Source organism: Humulus lupulus, chromosome 2, assembly GCF_963169125.1.
Source record: "Humulus lupulus chromosome 2, drHumLupu1.1, whole genome shotgun sequence".
Lineage (NCBI taxonomy): Eukaryota > Viridiplantae > Streptophyta > Magnoliopsida > Rosales > Cannabaceae > Humulus > Humulus lupulus.
This window is the reverse complement of record NC_084794.1, coordinates 52763402-52789835: the sequence shown is the minus strand read 5'-3', so window position 1 is coordinate 52789835 and position 26434 is coordinate 52763402. Positions and strand designations below refer to the sequence as shown.

The window sequence follows — 26434 nt, the reverse complement described above, 5'->3', positions numbered from 1 at the left end:
ATGGATGAGGTTCAATATTGGAATTCAGCTCTTGTCTGCTATGTATTAGGAGCGAATCCTCCGATTCATGTGATTGAAGGATTTTTGAGGAGAATATGGAAGCAGCAGAATTTGGATAGAGTGAGTTTACTCACCCATGGCATTTTTTTGGTGAGGTTTCACTCGGTTGAGGATAGAGACCGCATTCTTAAAGGAGGATACCAGTTTTTTGATAAAAAACCTTTAATCATGAAGGCTTGGGATCCTGATGTGAGGTTTACTAAAGAAGATGTTTGGAAAGTACCTGTTTGGGTTCAATTGAGGAATCTGGAGTTGAAGTATTGGGGAGAGAGATCAATGGCAAAGATTGTCAGCTCCTTAGGGAATTTGATCAAACCCGATCAAGCCACACAGAATAGAGATAAACTCCAGTTTGCTAGAGTGTTAGTAGAAATGGATGTTTCAGCTAGTTTTTCTAACCAAATTTGCTTTGAAGATGAAAAAGGGCAGTTAATATATATTGAGGTCTTGTATGAGTGGAAGCCAGATAAGTGTGATATTTGTAAGGGAATTGGTCATACAAGTGATATGTGTAAGAAGGTGAAGATGGTGGAGCATATCCGGAAGGTTTGGAAACCTAAAGAAGTATCAGGGAACTAAAGGAACTCAGTTACCTCAGCTGGTATAGAGGATAAACAAGAATTTCAGCAGGCTAAAGGAAAGAAGGTGATGATAGCTAGTTCATCTCATGTGATGACTAAAAATACTTTTGATGTTTTGGAGGAAGCTACTGTTAATGAGGTGCAAGTTGGAGAGGTGCTTTGTGAGATGAGGTCCATTATTGATGGAGGGGGTGACCCTCCACCAATAGATGGATAGAATTTTCATTTGGAATGTCAGGGGCATCAACAAATCCTCTAAACAATTGGATGTCATGAAAATGATTCATAATAAACAAATAGGATTTGTTGGTCTCCTTGAGACTAAGGTTAAGGCTTGTAATTTAGGAGCCTTATACCTTAAAATGTTTCGGGGTTGGTGTTTGTCTCATAATTTGGCGCATCATCATAATGGGAGAATTCTTGTTGCTTGGAATCCTTTGAGTTTTGAGGTTGATATTAAAGGGAGTTCAAGTCAGTTTATGCATTGTTTGTTGAGACCGAAAGGTGGAGAGTGGTTTGCCTTAACTGTTATTTACGCTGTTAATGACAGTAAAGGCAGAGAAATTTTATGGACTGATCTGGTTCAATTAGCAGTTGGCATGACTATTCCTTGGATAGTTGGAGGAGATTTTAATGCTGTTTTGAGTACTGATGACATAATGGATTATAGGGGTAATGCTACTGAGATGATCCCTTTTCAGAAATGTGTTGAAGATTGTGATCTTGAAGATATTAAGTTCAATGGTAGTTTCTTTACTTGGAACAACAAACAGGAAGGCAAAGATAGGATATATGCAAAATTAGACAGATTTTTAGCTAACAGACAGTGGAGGGATAAATATAGTACAACTGAGGTGACTTTTCTCCCCGAAGGTGAGTTTGATCATTCTCCTGGTCTTCTCTCCATATATCCTCTTATGCAGAATATCAAAAAGCCTTTCAGATATTTTAACTTTTGGAAAAATCTGGTTGGTTTTACTGATATTGTGAAGAAATCTTGGTTGGTCAAAATAGAAGGTTCTCCTATGTACTGTTTAGTCTCTCGTCTGAAGCATCTCAAAATGGGATTAAAAGAATTGAATAGACATGGCAAAGGCAATGTAGAGATTCAAGATCATGATAGCTATAATAATTTAATTCAGATTCAACAGAAATTGCAAAGTAATCCTGGCAATTTTCAGCTTATTGAGGAAGAAAAAAAGGCTCGGCAGGTGTATAGAGAAGTACACAAGAATTACATGAGTTTTCTTAGTCAAAAAGCTAAGATTTCTTGGCTCAAAAGTGGAGATGAGAATACTAAATTATTTCATGCTAGTCTGAAGAAGAGAATGCAGCACAATACAATATATTCTATTCAAGACCAGGATGGTAGATGGATTGATACTCAAGAGGGGGTTATATATGCTTTTCTAGATTTTTATAAATCTCTTTTGGGAACCTCTACTCCTCATAGAACTAGAGTTCACAAGAGATTGGTGCAGGAAGGAACTTTGATATCTCAGTCTCAGGCTAACTAGTTGGTGCGTGATTATACTGTAGAAGAAGTTAAAGAGGCTCTGAATTCTATTCCGGATGATAAAGCTCCAGGACCAGATGGTTTTAGTAGTGGTTTTTTTAAGGATACTTGGGATGTGATAGGGGTTGAGCTGACTAAAGCTATTCTCTCTTTTTTGAATTCTGGTCGTCTGCTGAAACAGATTAATGTCTCCACTGTTACTTTGGTTCCAAAATTGGTCTGTCCGAAATCAGTGAGTGATTATAGACCAATTTCTTGCTGCAATGTGGTCTATAAAATTGCTTCTAAAATGATTTGTAAGAGATTAAGAGAAGTGCTCCCTGATATCATATCCGAAAATCAAAGTGGGTTTATTAAAGGAAGGCGTATTGCTCATAATATTATGATTTGTCAAGACATGGTTAGGGGTTATGACAGGAAGAGTGCTAAGTCAGCTTGTTTGTTCAAGATAGATCTTCAAAAAGCGTATGATACTCTTGATTGGGATTTTCTAAAAGAAATGCTTGAAGCCTTAAAGTTTCCAAAAAAATTTACCAATCTTATTATGGAGTGTGTTACTACCACTCGGTTTTCTTTCTCCATTAATGGTGCTCATCATGGTTTTCTTCAAGCTAAAAGAGGTTTACGTCAAGGCGATCCAATCTCGCCTCTTCTTTTTGTGATTTGTATGGAGTATTTGACTAGAATCTTAAGCAAGGTAGCTAAGGAGGCTGAGTTTAAATTTCATCCTCGATGCCAAAGTTTAAAGCTCACTCATCTTTGTTTTGCGGATGATCTTCTTTTATTTTGTAAAGGAGATTACATTTCTGCTCATTTATTGCTGAAAGGTTTTAAATTGTTTTCTAATTCCTCTGGTCTCAAAGCGAATATTAGTAAATCCGCAGTCTATGGGGCAGGTATGAATTCGAATACTATAGATAGACTTGTGGCTTTATCTGGTTTTCAGAAATGTAGTTTGCCTTTTCAGTATCTAGGCATGAAGATTTGTGCTAAAAGGATCTCTAAAGCTGACTGTGTGAGTTTGGTGGATAAGATGGTTAGTAGGATTAGAATTTGGAGCAGTAGGAATTTGTCTTATGCCGGTAGAATTGTGTTAATAAATTCAGTTCTTCTTTCTATAAACTCCTACTGGTCTCAATTAGTGATTCTTCCTCGTTCAGTTTTGCAAAGAATTATACAAGTTTGTAGAGCTTATTTGTGGAAAGGGGTTGATTGGAGTTGTAATACGGGCCATGTTTCTTGGTCTGTTATTTGCCGGTCTAAATCAGAGGGAGGATTGAGTATTAGAGATATTTCCTTATGGAATTTTTGTGCCATGGGTAAACATGTTTGGGATATTTCCTCTAAGAAGGACAACTTATGGGTTAAATGGGTGAACACAATCTACATTAAACAAGGAGATTGGTGGAATCATGTAGCGCCGATAGATGCTAGCTGGTATTGGAAACGGATAGTACGAGTGAAAGATAAACTCAAATTTGTGTTTTCTCACCAAGAGTTTCACAGTTTCAATTTTACTATAGCGTCTCTAGTGTCTAAATTGAATATAGTTGCTGGCAGGTGGCAGTTTGCTATGATTTGGGACAGATTTTCTTATCCCAAACATAGAGTTATTATTTGGCTAGCTCTCCTTGACAGATTACCGACTCTTGATAGAATTCAGAGATATAAACCTCTTCAGAGTCTTGTTTGTTTGCTGTGTGGGAATGTTGTAGAGTGCCACTCGCACCTGTTTTTCTCTTGTTGTGTTAGATCTAAAATCCTGGTTGAGGTTCTGCAGTGGTGTAATATAGCTTATCAAGGGAATAATCTCAAGTACCTGCTGAAGTGGATTGGAAAAAAAAAATTTCTCAAGGCAGAAGGAAGATTTTTATCAGCATAATTTCGGCTTTGGTTTACCATATTTGGCACAGTAGAAATTCTGTTTTGTGGAATCAGATTAGTATTCCAATTGATGTTATTGTTAGGAATATTATTCATAGTGTGTGTGAGAGGCTTTTTAATATAAATTTCAGTAAGTTCAATAGGGTAGATCAGAATTGGGTGGAATCTCTTCTGAGAGTTTGTAATTAATTGTTGATAGATTGTTCTCTGTTTTGTAATTGTATGGGGTGCAATATAATCTTTCTGATTTACCAAAAAAAAAAAATAGAAAATATAAGAATGTATGTTTATTATGCATTAGTCACTACAACAAAATTTTGTTGGGGTAATTCAAAAAACTGTTTTTTGATGGCGCAACTAGCGAGGTCGCTGGTAAAAAAACTTTTGCCGGCGAAATAACGATATGCACCGGCAAAGAGTTGTGGACTTTTTATGGCACCACTTTTGTAGACGCATAAGGCATTAATACACTAGAAAATAGGTGTTAGGGGAAATTGGAGAAAGTTCTAAGGCTATACAGGAACAAGAACATAGAGTGGGAGGGGGGGACCTCCCATGGGGAATGGATAGAATTCTAAGTTGGAATGTCAGGGGGATTAATAAACACCACAAGCAAGAGGAGGTGAAAAGAATAATTTACACCATGAATGTGGGTTTAGTTGGTCTCCTTGAAACTAGAGTGCAGACCAAGAATTTAGGGTCTGTATATCTTAATATGTTTCCAGGGTGGTGCTTTACTACGAACAATGCGTGGCATAAAGGTGGGAGAATAATTGTTAGTTGAAATCCGAGTATGTTCTTGATTAATATATTGCATTGTACTAGTCAAATGATGCATTTGGAAGTTATCACGGTAAGTAACAAGGAAAGATTTCTGGTTACGTTTGTGTATGCTTTCAATGAGGAAATTGGTAGGAATATGTTATGGGCTGACTTGAAAGAAGTTGCAACAACAGTGCGGAACCTGTAGCTTTTGCTAGGGGATTTTAATGATATATTGAGTGTAGAGGAAAGAATAGGGAGTGGCAAGACTCATCATTGCTCAGGGGCGTTCAAAGAGTGTATGGATTATTGCCAAATGGAAGATGTCAAGTTCTCGGGCGCGTCTTTACTTGGAATAATAAACAAGGCCCTGAAACGAGAGTGTACTCCAAGATAGATAGAGTCATGGGGAATCAAGCATGGTTGGATAGATACCAGAATGCAGAGGTGACTTTCATGAATGAAGGTAGTTTTGATCACTGTCCAGCCCTGTTACAGGTTTACCCGGAAGTGCAGTCAGGAAGGAAACTTTTTCGGTATTTCCGAATGTGGCAAAAGGCTCCTAGATTTTTAGAGAAACTTCGCAAGGTATGGCAGGAGCAAGTTTATGGTGCTCCTATGTTTCAACTAGTACAGAAACTGAGGAAGTTTAAAGGAAAGTTGAAAGACTTAAATAAGGTGGAAATAGCTGATATTAATGTGGCTGCTTCATGTAAGCTACAGGAGCTCCATTCCCTTCAGTCGGAACTTCAAAATAATCCGAGGGATAAGGTGCTTATCATCAAAGAAAAGGAGGCTAGGGAGAGGTATGAAGAAGCTCGGTCAAATCTCATTTCCTTCCTTCGACAAAAAGCTAAATTGCATTGGCTTAAGGATGGGGATGAGAATACCTCTATGTTTCATGTGAGCATTAGAGCCCGAAGAACTACTAGCCGAGTTTATGCCATAGAGGATAAAGATGGTTCCCAGGTGCACGAGCCCCATCAAGTCACAGTAGCTTTTATGAGTTTTTATGAAGATCTCTTGGGAACGACCATGGCTCACAGGAAAAGTGTGATGTTAGGGGTGATTAAACAAGGGCCTCTGATTAACGAAACTCACAAAAGATTACTACAATACCCGTATACAGATGAAGATGTTAAAAATGACACCTTTATGATTCCAGGAAACAAATCACCAGGCCCGGATGGATACAGCAGCTTCTTTTTCCAAGACAATTGGGAAATGGTAGGGGATGATGTGTGCAGAGCGGTGCAGTTTCTTCTACACTCAGGTAAGCTTCTCAAAGAAATAAACTATACTACTTTGACCTTAATTCCCAAGAACAAATGCCCTAGGTCAGTTATGGAGTTTAGACCCATCGCCTGTTGTAATGTTATTTACAAGATTGCCACAAAGTTGATCTGTTCTCGCCTGAGGAAGGTACTGCCAGACATAGTTGCCCAGAATCAAAGTGGGTTTGTCCAAGGTCGATACATTGCATACAACATCATGGTTTGTCAAGATTTGGTGAGGCATTATGGGAGAGGGAAAGGCAAACATAAATGCATGATTAAATTAGATTTGAGGAAGGCTTACGATACTATAGAATGGGATTTTATTGAAGAAATGTTAAAAGCATTTGGCTTTCCGAATGATTTTATTCAGTTGGTTATGATATGTGTGAGAACTCCCAGGTTCAGCCTAATGTTTAATGGTTCTTTACATGGCTTTTTTGAAGCTAAAAGAGGCTTGAGACAAGGAGACCCAATGTCCCCCCTGCTATTTGTGCTTGGAATGGAATATTTATCCCGAATTCTAATGAAAATCGACAAGAAGGAGGATTTTAAGTTCCATGACAGATGTGAGAAACTCCAGCTAAATCACTTATGCTTTGCAGATGACATTCTACTTTTTTGTCATGGTGATTTCAAATCCATTTACCACCTGCTACAAGGTTTGAAGCTCTTTTCTCAATCTTCAGGCTTGCAGCCTAGTGTGGAAAAAACCTCAATCTATTGTGCTAATATGAATGAATACGAAGTACAGCGAGTAATCCAAGTATCAGGATTTCAGAGAAGTTCACTTCCATTTACTTACTTGGGTATTCCTGTCTATGCAAAGAAAATTCCAGCTGCGGAATGTGAGGTGATTCTTGATAGGATGGTACAACGAATTCGAGTTTGGAGTTCAAGGAACCTTTCTTATGTTGGAAGGGCTACTTTGGTGAACTCGGTTCTTATGGCTATCCATTCATATTGGGCGCAAATCATGATCATTCCTAAGAAGATCTTACATAGAGTTAATATAATATGTAGGAACTACTTATGGAAAGGTATGGTTGACTCAACTAGTTCGGGTCAGGTAGCTTGGGACGATATGTGTCGTCCTAAGAGTGAAGGGGGCTTGGGATTCAGGCGGATTACCAAGTGGAATGAGGCAGCTATTGGCAACTACGTTTGGGCAGTGGCTTCGAAACAAGATACACTATGGGTACATGCGGTCTACTTATGTGATGGGGATTGGTGGGCCTACACAGCCTCAAGTACCAGTAGTTGGTACTGGCGTCAGATTGTTCGGGTAAAAGAAGCATACAAGCAACTCAACTTGTTCCAATTGATCTCTTTGGGTAATTACAAAATTAAAGAAGGGTACACTCTCCTTTGCTCATCTCATTCGAAAGTCCATTGGAGAATGGAGGTGTGGAATAGACTTGCCATTCCGAAGCATAGATTTATTCTATGGCTTTCGGTCCTTGATCGATTACAGGTGAAAGAGAGGCTTCACAGGTTCAAGATAGCCCACGATGACCAATGTGTATTGTGTGGAATGAGTAAGGAAACTAGAGATCATTTATTCTTTGATTGTCATTTAAGTAATCTCAGTTTTCTTAGCGTAAAAGAATGGCTAGACTGGAAGGTGTTTACATCAACAATTCCAAAATTGTTAAGATGGATTGCTAGGGCAAAACTCTCTCCTTTTAGGAAACAGGTTCTGGCAGCGGCTCTTGCAGCTACAGTATACCAAATCTGGCATTGCCGGAATGTTGCAATTTGGAATCAGAGGGTTTGTACGGTGTTGGTTCTCACAAAATGAATTCAAAGTGATGTGAAAAATAGAATACAAGGTGTAATGCCAAAGAAAGTAAATTTGATAGATAGAGAATGGTTTGAAAACTTGTAATAGAACTCTTCAGGCCTAATTTTTGGTGCTGTATAGGTTGTAATTTGTTTGATTGTTGGGAAATACACGGATCTGATTTACCTAAAAAAAAAAATACACTAGACAATGTTGTTTTTTCCCAAACCAAACTTTGACGACGCTACTTTTTCCGGCGCATTACGAAATTGCGCCGGAAAAATTTATTTGAATACGCCGACAAAAGTCATAAACACGTCGGGAAAAGATAAAATTGCACTGGAAAAACTATTACATAATAGAAGTACACAATTTTTCTAGATTTTTTGAAATGATTTAAGTTTTTTGTAGTATTATTCATAAATTAATAACTGTTTAACATCCAATCAACGATATAATAATGGTGTTAGATTGTTCTAAGATTAACGAAAATACTAATGAACTTTGTAATTATTAACTATTAGGGTTATAGTTTTGTGATCATTGTTAATTATGTTGATCTAACCATACGGTTATGGCTTTTTTAAAATTATTTGTTATCATAGGTCTTATAAACAGTTTGATTATGCACAAAGTTTATGAATATCTACAATCTTCTCTTAGTGAGCATTATTAATGTTATTCATTAATATTGTTATTACGATATATATATGTACGTTTCAATGTTGAAGCCACAACCCATTCGGAGCAACACGTCCACTATCGGAAGCCAAAACCCATCCGGAGAGACAGGGAGAGGAGAGATCCCAACAACTTTTGTCGGTTCCATAAGGACGTGGGGTACCACACCAACGAGTGCTGGCAACTTAAGGATGAGATCAAGAACCTCATCAAGTTAGGGCATCTGCATCAGTATGCTTGGGACAAAGTACGGATAGTTCAGGCCTCGGCCGCGGGAGTACCTCATCAGCAGGCAACTCCCCAAGCTCCGGGAACCGTACCCGCAGCCCCATAGCAGAAAATAGTCCATGGGCCTCCCCTAGTGACTGGAAGAGTGTGAACTATCTTTGGAGGACCTCACTTGGGGGGAACCTCCCAAGGTTCGCAGAATAGATATGCGTGAGCCTTGAATCATGATGATGAAGTATTGGCGTTAGCTCAGCTGGTAGCACAGATGCCCAGGAGGACGAACCAAGTCTTCACATTCTCTAAGGATGATGTTCAGAGGGTCCATTTTCCCCACCATGATGCTTTGGTGTTCGAGAGCCAGATTTCCAATATGATGGTGGCTTGGATCCTGGTGCACAATAGGAGTTCAGTGAACATCCTGTTTAAGTTAGCCTACGAGAAGATTGGACTGACCGCAAGCAACCTATCCTCGTGCACCTAGACTCTATATTGATTCTCGGGGGAAGAGCTCATTCTGATGGGGAAATTCAAGCTACCTGTGACAATCGGAGAAGTGCCTCATCAGGCCCTCATGTACTGCACCTTCATTGTAGTCAATTTCTCTTTGGCGTTCAATGCCATCTTGGGGCATCCAGCCTTGGTAGAATTTGGAGCAGTCACTTCAATTCGCTACCTGTGCATGAAGTTCCCCACGGAGGCAAGAATTGGCATAGTTCGTGGAGACTAGAAGGAGGCCAGGCAATGCTACAACGTATCCCTTAAGCAACTAGTATAAGTGATTAAGGCAGCAGACCTAGAGCAGCATCCTCCCGAGGAGATGGAGGTACAGGCTATTCAAGCCGGGGAGTCTGACGAATTGGACCCTCGGGTTGAAGAAGAGAGAGTTGTTGAGCCCATGGAAGAGGCTGAGGAGGTAACTCTTGACACATCCCTCCTCGACAAAAAAACCAAGGTTAGGAAGAAACTCAAGGCGGAGGTCCGAGAAGGGCTGGTGCATTTATTTTGGGAGAACCAAGATGTTTTGGTCTCACTTAGACATGATGGGCATTGACCCGAATATCATATGCCACACCCTGAACATCTATCCCAACGTAGCTCCAATCCAGCAAAAGCGTAGGACTATCAACCCAACCCGGGCGTTAACTTTGAAGGTTGATGTGGACAAGTTTCTCACAAATGGGTTCATCCGAGAAGCTTAGTATCTGAAATGGGTGTCTAATTCGGTCCTAGTTCCCAAGACAAATGGCACTTGGGGACCTGTATAGATTTCTCTGACCTCAGCAAGGCCTGCCCAAAGGATTGTTTTCCTTTACTGAAGATAGATCAGATGGTCGACGCCACCTCCAGATACAAACTTTTTTCCTTCATGGACACATACTCGGGGTACAACCATATTTCCATGCATGTCGCGGACCAAGAGAACACCAGTTTCCAGACTGACAAAGGAGTATATTGCTACAAAGTGATGCCCTTCGGGCTCAACAATGTTGGTGCCACTTATTAGAGGTTGGTAAACCGTATGTTAAAAATCCAGTTAGGGCAGAACATGGAGGTTTACGTGGATGACATGCTGGTTAAATCCATAATGGCCCCCGATCACGTAAAAGACCTGGCGGAAGTGTTCTCGGTACTCTGCAGGTTTGGGATGAAGTTGAATCCTCAAAAGTGCACTTTTGGAGTCACAACCGAGAAGTTCTTGGATTTCATTGTCAGTGCCCGAGGAATAGAGGCAAACCCCGAGAAGATCAAAGCTTTGGTTGATATGCTATTCCCCCGCAAGCATAAAGATGTGTAGAGCCTCAACGGGAGGATAGCGGCCCTATGCCACTTTGTCTCCAAGGAAATAGACAAATGCATACCATTCTTCAACGTAATTTGGGGGGCTCAGAGTTTTGAATGGACAGAGGAGTGCGAACATTCGTTCTAGCAGTTGAAGGTGCACACGGAGAACCCATCCTCCTGGTTGTGTCGAATAATGCCATCAGTGCCACCTTGGTGCACGAAGAAAGCCGGGTCCAACACCCCATGTACTATAGAAGTAAGAAACTCTTCGGGGCGGAGTCCAGATACCCACTTATGGAGAAGTTAACCTTTTGTCTTATGGTGGCCTCTCGGAAACTACGACCCTATTTCAAAGAGCATCCCATCAAGGTCCTCACCAACCATCTCTTGCGAAAGATCCTTTAGAAGCTGGAATAATTTGGGAGACTCCTTAAATGGGCGGTTGAACTGAGCCAGTTCGACATCACCTATCACCCGAGGATAGTCATCAAGGGGCAAGCACTGGCAGATTTCATCACCGAGTGTGCGGGAAGTCACGAAAGACCTGGGGATGCCCTAGTGGTCGGGCCTACGTGGAAGCTATATGTGGACGAGTCTTTCAATGAGAACGGAGCCGTAGCAGGTATGATCTTGGTCTCCTCCGAGGGACACAAGGTCCACAGTGCCCTGAGGTTTGGGTTCGATGCTTCAAACAACGAGGCTGAATACGAAGCACTCATCGATGGACTCCAAGTGGCCCTGAAACTTAAGGATGAAGATCTCGAGATCTTTAGCGACTCATAGTTAGTCGTCAAATAGGTGTTTAGAGAATACCAGGCCCGGAAGGCGAAGATGGCTGCTTATATGGCAAAAGTCCAAGAAATGCTACACAACTTCAAGAGATTTACCATACGACAAGTACCACAAGAACAAAATTCTAATGTTGATGCCCTAGCTAAGCTTGCTACCACCAAGGACACAAAGTTAATCAATGTAGTCCCTATTGACTACGTGGCTTCTCTGAGCATCTTAACCCATGAGGAGGTAGAAGCAATCCAGCCCTAGGATGGTTGGATGGAGCCCATTGTGAGGTATCTTGTGTCCGGGGAGTTGCCACAGGATAAGAAAGCAGCTCGAAAGCTGATTTACCAGGCGCCTCAATACATCATCATGGACAGTAAGCTATACAGGTGAGGATATTCTTTGCCCTTGCTCCGATGTGTGTCCAAACAAGAATCCAGTCTTATACTCCAGGAAGTACATGAGGGCTTTTGTGGGGATCACGCTGAGGGTAGAGCCTCACCAAGAAAGTGTTGAGACAAGGGTACTTTTGGCCCACTATGAATGGCGATGCAATGGATTACATCAAGAAGTGTGATAAGTGCCAAAGCTTCGCCAACATACCCTGAGTTCCTCAAATTGAGCTCACTCAGATGACTAGTCCATGCCCTTCACAGTCTGGGGCATCGACCTTATCAGGTCATTACCCACGGGGAAGGGAGGAGTAAAATATGCAATTGTGGCGGTTGACTACTTCACATAGTACTTCAAGGCTGAACCCCTTGCTACCATCACCTCCAAGAAGGCATTGGACTTCATCGTCAAGAATATTGTTTGCCACTACAGGCTCCCGAGGAAGATAGTCTCTGACAATGGCCTACAGTTCGACAGTGAGTTGTTCACGGATTTCTGTCGAAGGCATGGGGTGGTGAAGAAATTTTCCTCTGTAGCTCACCCGCAGTCAAATGGGAAGGTGGAAGCAGTTAACCAGATGCTCAAAGCCACCTTGAAGAAAATACTGGAGCAAGCGAAAAGAGCTTGGACCGAGGAGCTACCTAAGGCATTGGGGAGTTACTGCACCAGTGCCAAGACCTCCATCGGCCACTCTCCATTCTCCATGGCCTATGGGTACGAATCCATGCACCCATTTAAGGCAGCAATCTCCATGTAACGACCCAAAATCTCTAATAAGGCTTAAGGGCCTTGATTAGCATGTCGGGAGGGCATAATTGGTTTATGTGTGATTTAAATGATTAAATGCATGATTATGTGATAAGCATGCTTATATGATTATATGGATATGTGAAATGCATGTTTATGAGTATTAATATGCATGTTGGCCCTGTTTAGCTTATAGGGGCATATTTGTAATTTTTGCCTGTTGAGGGCATAAATGTGATTACTTGTGGTAAATTGTTGAGACCACATTATTATGTGGATATATTTGCATCATATGGCTCGAGACGGTCCTAGTGAGCGGTTTGGTGAACTAGTCACGATGATGATTTATACCCGGCTCGGGGGAACCTGGGGATATTTTTAGGAATTTAGAAGATATATTGGAGATTATTAGAGTTTGGGAAAATAATTGGTGATTTGTTTGGATGATGGGATTTAAGTGGTAAATATTAGATACTCGAGGAGTTAGTGGGAATTGGGAACAAATGACTTTTATACCCCTAGTTTAAGTTAAAGGTTAGTTTTGTTGGGAGGGGCAAAATGGTCATTTTGTTAGTAAATGGATATAATCAGATTTTATGTTAGATTATTACAGAAGGTAGTGGAATATTGAAGTAAACAACAAGTCCTTTTCTCTCTATCTCCTTAAAATATTTCTCTCTATCTCTCTTGCTTCCATTTGGGTTTGAAGCTAAGGATTCAAGAGAAGCTTAGGCTAAGTTTTGGGGGCTATGATCCTTGAAGAAATTGAGGGAAATTCAGCTAGGATTTGAAGGAAATTGAGGTATGAAATTGGCTTTAAATTCTGTGTTATGTTGATGAGTAGTTTAGATTGATTTTAAGCTTTGAGTGTGGATTTAAAGATGAATATGGCTGAAGGTTTTAGTAGGAAATTTCAGTGGTTATTACTAGAATTCTTGTGGCTGGATTTAGGGGCTGGCATCTGTTTTTATTGCTGGAAATTATAGGATGAAAATATGTGTGATTATGGGTCTAAATTCTGGCTGGTTTAGTGTGGAGTTGAAGGGAAATTCTGGGTAAGTTGGTGTGTTCATGGCTGGGAGAAGGAGGAGAAAACCTAGGTTTTCTCTGGGTTTGCAAGGTGCGCCGCGGCGCGTGTGGCCCTTCTGGCCGTGAGAGCCCTTTTACTTAGGGGCGCGCTGCGACTTGCTTGGCCAAGTCGCGACCCGCCTCCCCTATGGCGTGAGAGCTTGCTCTCTGACTTGGGGCAAGTAATGACTTGCTGAGCCAAGTCGCGACCCTCCTAGGAGTTTTGAGCTCAGAGGTGTTCTAAGTATTGTTAGGGCTCGGGGGTTCGAACTGAAGGGCTCGGGACAATTTCTACTACCTGCTTTAGTAGAAATTGAGATCCTGGAGGCTAGTATTGTTCCCTAGGTATTTTATTTCTAATTGGAAGTTGATAGATATCAATGACTCTTGTGACTAGGTTTGTCGCCAAGGCTCGAGGCTAGGGATCGTGCTTGGAGCCAGTTCACCTTCTTCGCTCGGAATCAAAGGTAAGAAAACAACACCTGGTTGTGTGGCTATGTTGGGACTAAGAGTTCCCTATATTTGTATGCAATGATGTATGATGGTATTATGCCATGTGAACATGAGATAAACGACCAAAGAGTGCCAGAATTAATATTGGTGCACAGGACGCGGCTCGGCCACTGGTAGCTGAGGTTAATTATATAATCACTAAGCTCGACTTAAGTGAGCCGGAGTCAGTGGGATAAGTAGAGGGTGCGACCTAAGGGCGTCGACCCTGGATATTGTATGATATGTTTGCTAATGTTAAACTGATGACTGTGACATGTTAATTATTTTGATGATAGATTTTTGGTTTGTTAATTGATATCACTGATTATGCGAACGATATGATTTGCTGAGTATTTGATTAATGAATTATGAATTGTTTGATTACCGCTATTGGTTATGTTCTATATATGGTTTTCTTGCTGGGCCTTGGCTCACGGGTGCTACGTGGTGAAAGTAAAGGCAAGGGTAAGCTGGACCAACCTTGATTTGGAGAGCTCTGGGGGCAGAATGTACATAGTCGTCTGCTCAACCGCCACAACCGAGGGATGATACGGGGACAAGAGACCCTAAAATGCCTATTTTGCCATTAGAGTGGCTTGTGGTTGTACATAACCTTTGGAATTTTTGTAAACTGTTATTTAACCCTATTTTTGGGATCACTTGTATCAAACGCTTATTTAAATGAAGTTTATCTTTTATGACCAAAATCTTTTGACCCTAGTTCAATAATAGTTTTAGTGACACATTTTCAACTAAACGACTTGATTGGCAAGTCTTGCACCTTTATAAACACACAGTGTAACGGTCTTGGTTATCCAAGGTGCTACACTCCACGCACTGGAGAGATATGTATGATCCGAATACAAATCATACTTTACTCCAAGAGTCTCTGGACCTCATGGAGGAGCTCCGTCAAGCTTCTCAGCTTCGAGTAGCGCCCTACCAACAGAAAGTAGCCAGATATTTTAACTCCAAGGTGAAGGATAGAAAATTTTTGGTCAAAGATTTTTTGTTGTGAAGGGTTTTTTGCTGAAGTAAAATCTTTAAGCTCTAAGTATAATGGACGGCCTAAACCCCGAGTTGTTGGGACTCGGGGACATATGATGCATTAATCCTAAGGACCATGGGCCTAGGGGAAAACACAAAGTGCCTAAGCCTATCTAAATACTAAGAGAAGTTGATGAAAACTCAGGCTAATAAGATCCGAGCACAAGACCTGAGTGTAAGACTTGCGGCCCACAAAATGTGGGTGGGTTGAGGTTTCAGACTCTCGTGGCATTATGTTATGTTGGGTGGCTTGAAAACCAAGATAAACTAATGAGACCAAATGGCATAATTATATGTTAGCTTGTTAATAAAAAAGTTATAATGGTAAGAAAATCAGTGCAAGCTGCAGAGGTTAAAAGGTATTTACAATTGAGCTCGGGGGATCGAGCATTTAATTGTTTGTACCCCCATAAAAAAGGCACGCATGCCTACTTAAATGAAGAAATAAATTACTTCGGGCCCTCGCCCAGATGAACTTCCGTCACCACCTCGATGACGGGATTCGACTTGGCAGTGCGGTTGGTCGCCGTGGTTTCCCTTTTCTGAGGTGTCTTGGCCTCCTCGGCACGAAGACGCTCCCTGAGCATCATCCGCATGTTGGCATCCTCAGTGAATGACAGGTCCATATCCCTGTTTCTTTGCCACTCCACAAAGAAGGTATCATCTTCCATCACATCGAGACCCTTCTCTAACTCCTCTACTTAGAGCCTAAAGTTCTCAGCACGAGATGCAGCGAGCGCAACTTCTTCTCTGGCCTTAACAACCTCTTCCTGGACTCTGGTTAGATTGGTGGCATGGGCAAAGGACTCCTCGCGGCCGATACAAATTTCCTATGGAAAAGATGTGAGCTACGCCGAAAACATGTCCTTGGCCTCCTCCACGGATCGGGTTTGGCTCGCGACATCTTCTAGCCGCTTCGTGGAGGTGTCCTCAAGGGATGATAGCTTTGACTGCTCCATGGACAGCCGAGTCTCCAACTCTAAGGCACGAGCCTTGAGATCCTTAAATTCCTTCTAAAGCAGTGAGTGCTTCGCCAGGGGGACCACGGTCTCCTTGAGTTGAGCCATCTCTTCCCGAAGATCCTTCAGCTCAAAGGACCCGATGTCCCCGAGCTGCTGGTTGAAGGCCGCATTCTACACAAGAACAATACTTGTTAGATCAATAAAAGATTAAGGCAAACAAAATGGGGAATTGAAGGTTTTTGGGCCACACCCTTAGGGAGATGTGGTAGCTAGCATCTATCAGTGAGATTTCGTTGTCACTGCCGCAATGAGCGACTTTGTGGAAGGGCATGTCGCACAGGGACCCTGCCATTCCTTACTCTAAAAAAATACTTGCCACCTTACCAGAAGTACGATGATTCTTGCCAATCCTCTAGAGCATTGAGAACTCAGAAAATGGGAGAACTTTAGGAAGCAAAGATATGAAGAAGAAGAAAGGGTTTGAGAGTTCTAGGGTTTTGAATTTCAAATGCTAAAAGTGATTTCTGAGAGGCAGTTGTCGAGGTTTTATACTTGAATAGCTTAGGGTGGAAGTAGCTCCACCGCGACCGTTGATTACCTACGACATAGGCAATCGAGAGTGATCCAACGGTCAAAGTCCAAGAGGTGTGGATCGTGATCAATAACATGGAAAAAGGATGCCTCTGATATGGAGAAAAATGACACCTAGGGTACAGATTAGACATTTTGGGTAGTGAAGTGGACTCCTCATTAGTGGCACAAATTGATGGGCCCAGCAATAGGGAGTCGACATGTGTCACTAACTTTACCAGGAGTGATGTCATGAAGAACTCATGCGTCTCCTCCCAAAGACCTTTTGAAATTACTCCTCTTAGTCTAAGTTTCCACTATCTGAGGATAAGTGAAGACTTAGGGGGCAAATGATGTCCGTGTTTTCACCAGAGGACACGTGGCATTCATTAGAGGAGTAATTAAGCTCCTCGAGGGCTAGTGAGGTTTTGTACTGTAACGCCCTACTACTCTGGGACCATTACATTGTGTATTTTAAATAGTGTTAAACTCTCTAAACGAGTCATTTGGCCATAATCGTGTAACTAAACGTGATTAATGATTTAGGGTTAAAAAATTTGGTCAAAGGTATCATCGTTTCATTAAAATGTTTACTTCATGCATGGTATCCCAAAATACATTTAAAATGTTAATTATAATGAAAAGATTACAACCTGCCAATCTAAGTGGAAAAATAGGGTTTGACCCTAGTTCCTCTTTAAACCCTCGCCGGTGGTGGTCGAGTAGATGCATATGTACACATCGTCACCTAAGCTCTCCAACTCAAGGATGGTCCAACTTTCTTTTCCCTTTACCTACACCATAAAACACCCGTGAGCCAAGGCTCAACAAGAAAACTTAAACATGCTTGTTATCCCCAAAATTTGAAAATGATGACGTGGCAATATAAGTGACAAATGGCAAGGAATGGCTCGGTGATCTGGCTTAGGAGTGATCCGGTAGACCGGTGAAGATTTTTGACTGACCAGTCAAGTGTCATGACCGACCAGTCATGTGCTTGAACGACCAGTCAAGTATCATGACTGACCAGTCATGTGCTTGTCCGACCAGTCATGTGCTTGTCCGCCCAGTCAGGTGCTTGTCTGACCACTCAGGTGCTTGTCCGACCACTCAAGTGTTTGGCCGACCGGACATGTGTTTGGACGACCAGTCACTTGTATTGGCTGACCAGTGAAGTGTTTTGGCCCTTCAGTTTTCCTTCTGGGTTGAATGTGGACCGACTAAATAGTACAGTGCTATGCAAAAGATCCCAGTAACGGCTTTAGAAAGAATCGGTCATATCTGTGCGGGAATCTCTCATTTTATCCCAAAGAATCGAATATTGTTGTATTTTAGATATTATTATTAATTAAATATTGAAAGAATAATAGAAAGATCCCGATTATGAGGGACTGCATTTGTATGATCCTGGGCTTATAAATACAAAGCTCATGGCATCATGGAAATGATTCAGATTCTAATTTTCCAGAGAGAGAATATTTGTATCTTGAGAGAAATATTGTATTCTTTTGATCTGCACTGAAGAAACTCAGTTGACTCAGGTTCATTTGATCTTGAGTGTAGATTCATAATCATAACTCTAAGTGGACTAGGCTATTACCAACACTTTGGGGCTGAACCACTATAAAAATTGTCTGTGTCGTATTTTTCTCTTGAAGGTTTTTTGTCGTTTTGACGTCTACACGTCGTTGGCCAAAAACGCGGTCAACATTTTGGTGCTTTCATTGAGAGCCTGAAGAGAAAGACAGACAATCACTATAGCATCATGGCACCTAGGAACACCAATGCGGCCTCCAAGAAGCCAGGTTCCTCTAAATAGTCTGCTAGATCAGAAGGCCCTGGTCCTCAAGACCATGAGACTGAGCCTAGAGTCCTACTCGAGGACGTGACTCCAGAGGTTGAACAACTCCAGGAAGCCATGGGGGATTTCCAGGAGGAAATGGCACAATTCAGTGCCCGACAGGAATCGTTCGCTGAAGAAATGGCTAGACAGAAGGCTGCATTTGAGCAGCAAAGACGGGAGATGGACGCTAGGAGCGAAGAGATCAGGCGACGATAGAAGGAGGCCAATAGGCGACATCGTGAGGCTGCACTCGCTCTGGAGGCAGCTACACAGCTGGCCCAGGCCAACGCCCAAGTTGCAGCACGAGGAGCAGATACCCAAGGAGCAAGGACCACGAAAGCTGGTCGAAAAAACACTGACAGACCCAATTCTTGAGGACAAAATAGAAGCGATAGTAACCCACCTGGTCGGGAAGAAGATGGGGTCCGATCGGGCACTGCCTCAATCCAAAGGGGGAACTTCAGAACCCCCTCAAGGAGCCACCGATTAGAGACTTCCAGATCCGGAAGTCACAAGTCAGGCAGTAAGAAAACTCCACCTGAGCAGGCGCAAAATAGAGCTCCTCGAGGTAAAGAAACTTCGCACTTCAAAGATGGGCATGGTCGCGATGAAGCTGATAGTCATCACACTAACCAGTCGAAGGAGAAGAATGATAATAACCAGCGAGGAGGAAAAGACCGCCCAGCACAAACAAGAAGGCCACCATTGCATCCCAACCAGTAGCGCATTGGCAAGGAGCATGTCCCGCACGGCAGGCCTTCCGAAAAAACTCGGAGCACGGTGTTCGATCGGTTATGGAGGCATACCTCTTAGAAGGATCTAAGAGATGTCATAGCCGACAGGAGAAGGACCGTCCTAGTCGAAGGGCGAGATCCGAACCGACCTACCAGTCAAGTAGAAATACTTGATGATGGTGCGCCAGATAGGAGCGCCCGACCAGGCGGCCCCGAGAATGAGTACCAAGCAGTGGCCCCAGGCATCCAAGCCCAGCTTGATGCTCTGACAGAAGTAGTTCAAGGTCTTTCGAAACGACCTTCTACAATCGATCCAGTAGACCACAGGAGTGGCAGCCCATTCTGTGCTCGAATTAGAGCAGCCCAGCCACCAGCGAAGTACAAAGCACCGGTACTGCCAGTTTATACAGAAAAGGCAGATCTGATAATGCATGTGGGGAAATTCGAAGACCAAATGGAGCTGCTCAGAGTGAGTGATGACTATCGGTGCAGAGTTTTCCCCACTACATTATTCGACACTGCCCAAGACTGGTATTGGAAATTTAAGCCAAACTCCATCACTTCTTGGGAAAGTTTCAGGAAAGAGTTTTGCAGGTAGTTCAGTGTTGCTCGGACCCCTCCTGTTTACGCCACTCACTTGGCAGATATTAAATAAGGGAAAGACGAATGTCTCAATAATTACATACAAAGGTTCATGAGAGAAGCCAACCGAGCAACTGCAGTTGGAGATGAGGGGAAGATGGTGGCCATTTCTTCTGGCATAATCTATCGAAGTCCTTTATGGGACAGTATTCATCGCAACCCAATTTCAACGTTACAACAATTTCTTGACCGGACGGATAAATATATGAAATTGGATGACGCGATTGAGAAGGGAGAGAAAGGCCTGAACAATCCTAGCGGATCGACTGATCCTCCCAATAATTGTTGAAATGATCAAAGTGGTGGTAAGAAACGTGGAAATAATGGGTCTGACCGCCACAATGAAAAGAAGGCTAAGTCGGGACCAAACGACAAGCCAAGTAAGTATGAACCTCGGTTCACCAATTACACCACTCTTTCGGCCAGCCGAGCGGAGATATATCTCGCAAGTCATCAGGAGGTCCCCTACCGGAAACCCCCACCCATCAAGAAGGAGATGAGTAAGAGAGATTTGAATAAGTTTTTTCGTTTCCATGGAGACTATGGTCACAACACGAATGAATGCAATCATCTCAAGGACGAGATAGAGTTTCTCCTCCGGTCGGGGAAATTGAAAAAATATCGAGCAAAAAAGTCTCAAGGAGAGGGGAGTAACAATAATCCTGGGTTTAAGCAACATCAATCTCCACCTTTGCAACCCAAGCCTGTGGACTTCACTCTAGACACCAATGTGGAGGTCCACATCTGGCTGGGGATAGCAACAATGCAAGGGAGAGATATGCTCGAACACTCCGACATGAGTTGGACGCAACATCAACGTTTGAGGTCATGATTGTAGAGGAGCGGCCTCCGAAGAACCCACGGTACGAAAGTGAGGGCTCACTTTCACTGAAGATGATGTGTGACACGTGAGATATCCTCATAATGACCCTCTCGTCATGACAGTCCAAATAGAAAATATGAAGGTGAAGAGATGCCTGGTCGACACGGGGAGTTCTGTGAACATTATCTACAAATCATCCTTTGAAAGGATGAAACTCTCTATCAATGACTTGAAGCCATGCTCTCAAGTCATTTATGGATTTACTGGAGAAGGGTTGTCACCGGCTGGAACGATCAAATTACCAGTCACAGCAGGAGATGCTCCCAAGCATGAGACAGTTATGACAGAGTTTTTGATAGTCGACTGCCCGTCCGCCTATAATGTGGTTATTGGTCGACCACTACTCACAACCTTGCATGCGGCAGTCTCTATATGGCACCTTTCTATGAAGTTCCTGACCAGTGCAGGCATAGGTTGCGTCCGAGGAGACCAGAGAGAAGCTAGAGAATGTTATAATGCCTCGGTGGCTAAAGCACAAAAGGGGGCTAAAGAAAACAACATGATTGTCTGTGCAAATAGAGAGGAGGTAGAGGAGATGGATGTCGACCAAAGATTTACAGTCGTAGTCGATCAGGAAGGAATGCTTGATGAGTTTGGCCAAGAAAGCGCTCTTGGTTCAAGTGAACAACAAGCCCCGTTCGGTGATGAAGTCACCAAATAGGGTGTTTCCCAAAGCGAGGGAATGGATATTGATCCTTGCTTTGGGGATTATGATAATGAGGTGGGACCTACGGAAGAGTTAGAGGAGGTTCCAATAGATGAGAATGACCCGACCAGAGGGGTCAAGTTTGGAAAAAAGCTGAGGTTAGAAGTAAAAGCACAACTGGTAGAATTTTTGCAGAGGAATCAAGATGTCTTCACCTGGTCTCACAAGGATATGGTGGGTATCTCATCAACTGTGATCAGCCACATGCTCAACGTGGATGAAAGCTATCCAGAAGTGCAGCAGAAGAGAAGGTTGCTTGACAAGGATTGAGCAAAGGCTCTCAAGGAGGAGGTGGAGCGGCTAAAGGAAAACGGGTTTATAAGGGAGGCATATTACCCTACCTGGGTTTCAAACCCAGTATTAGTGCCTAAGTCCAATGGAAAGTGGAGGAATTGTGTGGACTTTACCGACATGAACAAAGCATGTCCAAAGGACTGTTTTCCTTTGCCAAGAATAAACCAGTTAGTGGACGCAACCTCTGGTCATGAAACTTTCTCCTTTATGGACGCTTACTCGGGGTATAACCAGATTAGGATGTATCCTCCCGATGAGGAGCATACCAGTTTCCGAACAGACATAGGGTTGTACTGTTATAAGGTCATGCCATTCGGCTTGAAGAATGCGGGAGCCACATACCAGCGTTTAGTGAATGGCATGTTCCATGACTTAATCGGCAAGAACATGGAGGTGTACGTAGACAATATGCTGGTGAAGTCAAAGGAAGCTGAAGGACATGTACAAGATTTGGAGGAATGCTTTGCAGTACTGAGAAAGTACATCATGAAGTTGAATCCCCTCAAATGCTCGTTTGGAGTAAGTTCGGGAAAATTTCTTGGGTTTATTGTTAATTCGCGAGGAATAGAAGAAAATCCAGAGAAGATAAAGGCGCTCGCAGAAATGAAGTCTCCAACCAGAATTAAGGATGTGCAAAGCTTGATTGGGTGGATTTCTGCTCTAAGCAAGTTCATATCTAAATCAACGGACAAATGTGTCCCGTTTTTTAACTTGCTTAGAGGAAGCAAGAAGTTTGAATGGACGGAAGAATGTGAGCAAGCTTTTCAAGCCATAAAGGAATATTTGGCTCAACCTCCTGTTCTTTCGAAGCCAGTTGATGGGGGAAGACCTCTTTATTTACCTAACAGTCACAGAGCATGCTGTTAGTGCTGCTCTAGTGCGAGAAGAAGATAAAGTGCAGCATCTGGTGTACTACGTTAGCAAGAGACTAATAGGAGCAGAGTCCAGGTATCCCATGAACGAGAAGTTGGCCTATTGCTTAGTACTTGCATCTCACAAACAGTGACCGTACCTCCAAGCACATCCCATTAAAGTCCTTACCGACCAACCCCTACATCAAGTCTTACAGAAGCCAGAGTCATCTGGTCGTCTACTTAAATGGGCGGTTGAATTGGGCCAATTCGAAATCAAATACCAACCACGGTCTGCTATTAAGGGACAGGCTTTGGTGGATTTTATTGTTGAATGTACTGGGATTGCTGATATTCCCGACCAGCAAGAGCGTGTAACCGGGTAGAGAGAGGATCTTCCTACTTGGAAACTTTTTGTTGATGGGTCATCAAACGAACATCATTCGAGAGCAGGAATTATATTAGTCACGCCGGAGAAGCACCGAATTCATTGCTAATTAAGATTCAGATTTAATGCTTCTAATAATGAGGCAGAGTATGAAGCCTTCCTAGCAGGCTTGCACTTGGCTAGAGATGTTCGTGCCTGGTCGGTTGAAGTGAACAATGATTCCCAATTGATGGTCTACCAAGTCTTAGGGGAATATCAAGCAAGGGGCCTATGCATGATGGCATACTTGAATAAGACTAAGGATCTGCTAGCACAATTCGAAGAGTATACTATCAAGCTGGTACCAGTGGAACACTTGGCAGAGCCGAGCATTAATGAACAAGAAGCCATGCCCATCACAATAGTTGACACTTGGATGACACCCATCATTACTTACCTTGAGCAAGGAATCCTCCCAGATAATCGTAATGAAGCAAAGAAAGTTATGAGGCAAGCTGCTAGGTATATCATGATGGATGGGGTGTTGTATAGAAGACCAGTCAAAAAACTTATTGGCTAAAGTGCACGAGGGGTTCTGTGGAGATCATGCTGGGGGGCAGAGTCTATCTAAAAAGATTTTGCGGCAAGGATTTTTCTGGCCTACAATGAATGAAGATTCGATGGAGTATGTGAAGAAGTGTGATAAATGCCAGAGATTTTCTGAAGTACCCAGGGCACCTCTGAATGTCTTGAAGCAAATGCAGAGCCCGTGGCCTTTTGCAGTATGGGGCATTGATCTGATCAGGAAACTACCCAAAGGGAAAGGAGAAGTACAATTTGCAGTAGTTGCTGTGGATTATTTCACCAAGTGGACCGAAGCCGAACCACTAGCAACAATCACCTCGAAGAAAGTGTAGATTTTGTGGTTAAGAATATAATATGTCGCTATGGTCTGCCTAAGAAGATAGTCTTTGACAACGGCACTCAGTTCGATAGTGACATATTTACCGATTTCTGCACTAAGCATGGCATTACGAAAAGTTTATCCTCGGTAGCTCATCCGCAAGCCAATGGGCAAGTTGAAGCCGTGAATAAGACTTTGAAGGATACTCTAAAAAAGCATCTAGAGCGAGCTAAAGGTTCTTGGGCGGAAGAATTACCAGAAGTCCTTTGGTCATACAGAACTACTGCCCGGACAGCAACTGGCCATACCCCTTTTTCCTTGGCATATGGATATGAAACCATGTTGCCTGTTGAAGTAGACCCACCATCTCATTGGAGAACCATGTATGACCAGGAGGAGAATCACCAGTTGCTAGCTGAATCTTTATATTTTCTTGAGGAGAGACGAGAAAAAGCAAGCTTGAGAGTTGCTGTTCATCAGCAAAAGGTGGCTCGCTATTTTAATTCCAAAGTTAGAGATCGAAAGTTCCAGGTCAAAGATTTGGTCCTCAGAAAGGTGTTCATAAGAGACCCAGCAGCTGGGGTGCTAGAACCAAACTGGGAGGGACTATATCAGATTGAGCAAGTCTTACCACCCGGCACTTACAAATTTTCTCGATTAAATGGAGAGCTGATCAGGAACTATTGGAATGGCGAGCACTTGAGGAAATATTATCAATAAATACTGCTTACAGAGTAGAAGCTTTGTCTTAAGTGTTTAAATTGTTATTTAAGTTTTTTTGTGAACTGGCTATTTGCTAATCAGTCATCTTATTTTGAAAAAATTTATTTTGTTTGAGACTCATAATTAGACACGTGTACGCCCTGATTTTCCAACGGGTTATTAGCGAGCTGAGATATGACCTAATTATATCAGCCACGTGGATACCCCATGACTGGAGATGCCGTCGTCAGGTCCTACCTCTTTAGCTCGAGGTAGCCAAAGGTTCACCAACATTACTCAAGGGCCGAGCCAGGACTTTGAAGGCCGCAGGTCGAGAAGGCATCCAGCTCGGGGTACGAACTGGAGTTGGAAGCTATGACCTTTTATAAAGTCAGCCACGCAATGTAAACGTGCATATATCAGACATCACGTGTCCGATATATCCCTGGATTCTCGGACACGCAGCATGAACGTGCGTATTCAGGCACCCACGACTGGGTTGGGCCGTGCGGCCCATTATCCCCCTTACCTGTTGATTAGACCACACTTCATTTGTCAGGTTTTAGGAATTAATCATGAGTGTCACAGAAGTGACACGATGGGTAAGAAGGTCACGGGATGACCCCCCTTTACCAACTTCTAGGTGCCCTCTCCTATAAATATGGAGACCCTGGGAGTTGCAAAGGGTTGGATTCTAGGGTGTAACGAAATATCCTGTAAAGAATATCAGAATTATAGCAATAATATTGGCTGGTGGAGTAGAAGGATTTTAACCTTCGAACCACCTAAAAACGTAGTTGCGTCATCAGTCCATTTAAAGATCATTTACCTATTTCGGTTCATTATTAAGCACTAATCTATTTCTCTTATTTTCTTAATTACCTGTTGGCGAAGAACCGCGTCAACAGTTTGGTGCTTTCGTTGAGAGCTAGTTAGATTGGTGCTATCGCAAATATCCAACTATGGTGACCACTCAATCAAGACACGGTAACGAGGCAGAACAACATTATGGGTAGGAGGCTCATCATGCCGCCATATCCGGTGATCAAAATCTTGAAGTCCAGCAGCGGCTAGGCAAGCAGCCGATAGGCCAGGATGACACTGGAAGTTCCGCACCCTGGCCACATAATCCAAACTCGGATTTTTACATGGCGGTAGAGATGGAGAACGCTCAGCTGAGGAGCCAACTGGCGAAAGCTAGTCAGTAGATTAAGGAGGTGTTGGCCCGGTTACCCCCTCTTACAACCGACGATAACGTCAGAAAGAGGCAAGGCGAGACTCGTAAGTCCCGCCGGGGTAATCGATCCAGACCTAGCCGCTCGGACAGACCTCCGACGTCCAACTCTATTCCCTCATCGCACCGTCAAGAAGCAAACTTTGAAGAAATACCCAGAGCCGAACAATAGTATAGCCGTTCGGTCCGAACTTCAACTCCTAGCTCACTACCAGCCTCGAGCGCGCCCAGGAGGGCTTGAGGGAATTCTAGAAGGAGATCCGGGGAGGGCTCGCAGCACCAGCCTGTCCCCGCCAACCGTCCTGCGCCTCGTCCAGATTGCCAGGCACGGGGCCCGCAGGTTGGCAGGGCCGAAAGGCCCCCACCTAACTTGATCCGCCCTGACGGAACCAGGATTGCATCCCCGGTCAGACATCCTCCGTCACCAATAAGATATCCATATCCTCCTCGGCCTATCTGAGATATTCTAGCTTATGGAAGCAACAGGAGAAACCCGCCATCCGCTGGATCTTCCCATCGTAGCAGGGCGCCTAGAGGGAGCCCGAATCTTCACCCCCAGAGGCAGACTCCGAGCTTCTCTAACGGGAGCTAGTTGACCGGCAGTCGTCGGAGTGACCTTTCTGGCGGAGACCTGCGTCAACGCTTAAGCTCGGCGCAAAGTCCT

At 43.2% G+C, this 26434-nt stretch overlaps 2 protein-coding genes across 2 annotated transcripts; both read left to right on the top strand.

The window, feature by feature from the left end:
* On the top strand, positions 1 to 858 carry LOC133814259 (uncharacterized). The gene is made up of 2 exons (XM_062247247.1): positions 1 to 606; positions 763 to 858. The coding sequence occupies exons 1-2, from the start codon at positions 1 to 3 to the stop codon at positions 856 to 858; spliced, it is 702 nt and encodes a 233-aa protein (XP_062103231.1).
* A 61-nt stretch (positions 859 to 919) lies between these two features.
* LOC133814258 (uncharacterized) lies at positions 920 to 4039 on the top strand. The gene is made up of 2 exons (XM_062247246.1): positions 920 to 2009; positions 2181 to 4039. The coding sequence occupies exons 1-2, from the start codon at positions 920 to 922 to the stop codon at positions 4037 to 4039; spliced, it is 2949 nt and encodes a 982-aa protein (XP_062103230.1).
* Positions 4040 to 26434: the final 22395 nt, after the last annotated feature.

What these genes read in the sequence shown, in the direction of transcription:
- LOC133814259 (XM_062247247.1), top strand. Translation starts at nt 1, where the DNA reads ATGGATGAGGTTCAATATTGGAATTCAGCTCTTGTCTGCTATGTATTA. An exon ending in TGGTGGAGCATATCCGGAAG is followed by an intron (nt 607 to 762) that starts GTTTGGAAACCT and finishes GATGTTTTGGAG; the next exon opens with GAAGCTACTGTTAATGAGGT.
- LOC133814258 (XM_062247246.1), top strand. Translation starts at nt 920, where the DNA reads ATGATTCATAATAAACAAATAGGATTTGTTGGTCTCCTTGAGACTAAG. An exon ending in TTCTATTCAAGACCAGGATG is followed by an intron (nt 2,010 to 2,180) that starts GTAGATGGATTG and finishes ATTATACTGTAG; the next exon opens with AAGAAGTTAAAGAGGCTCTG.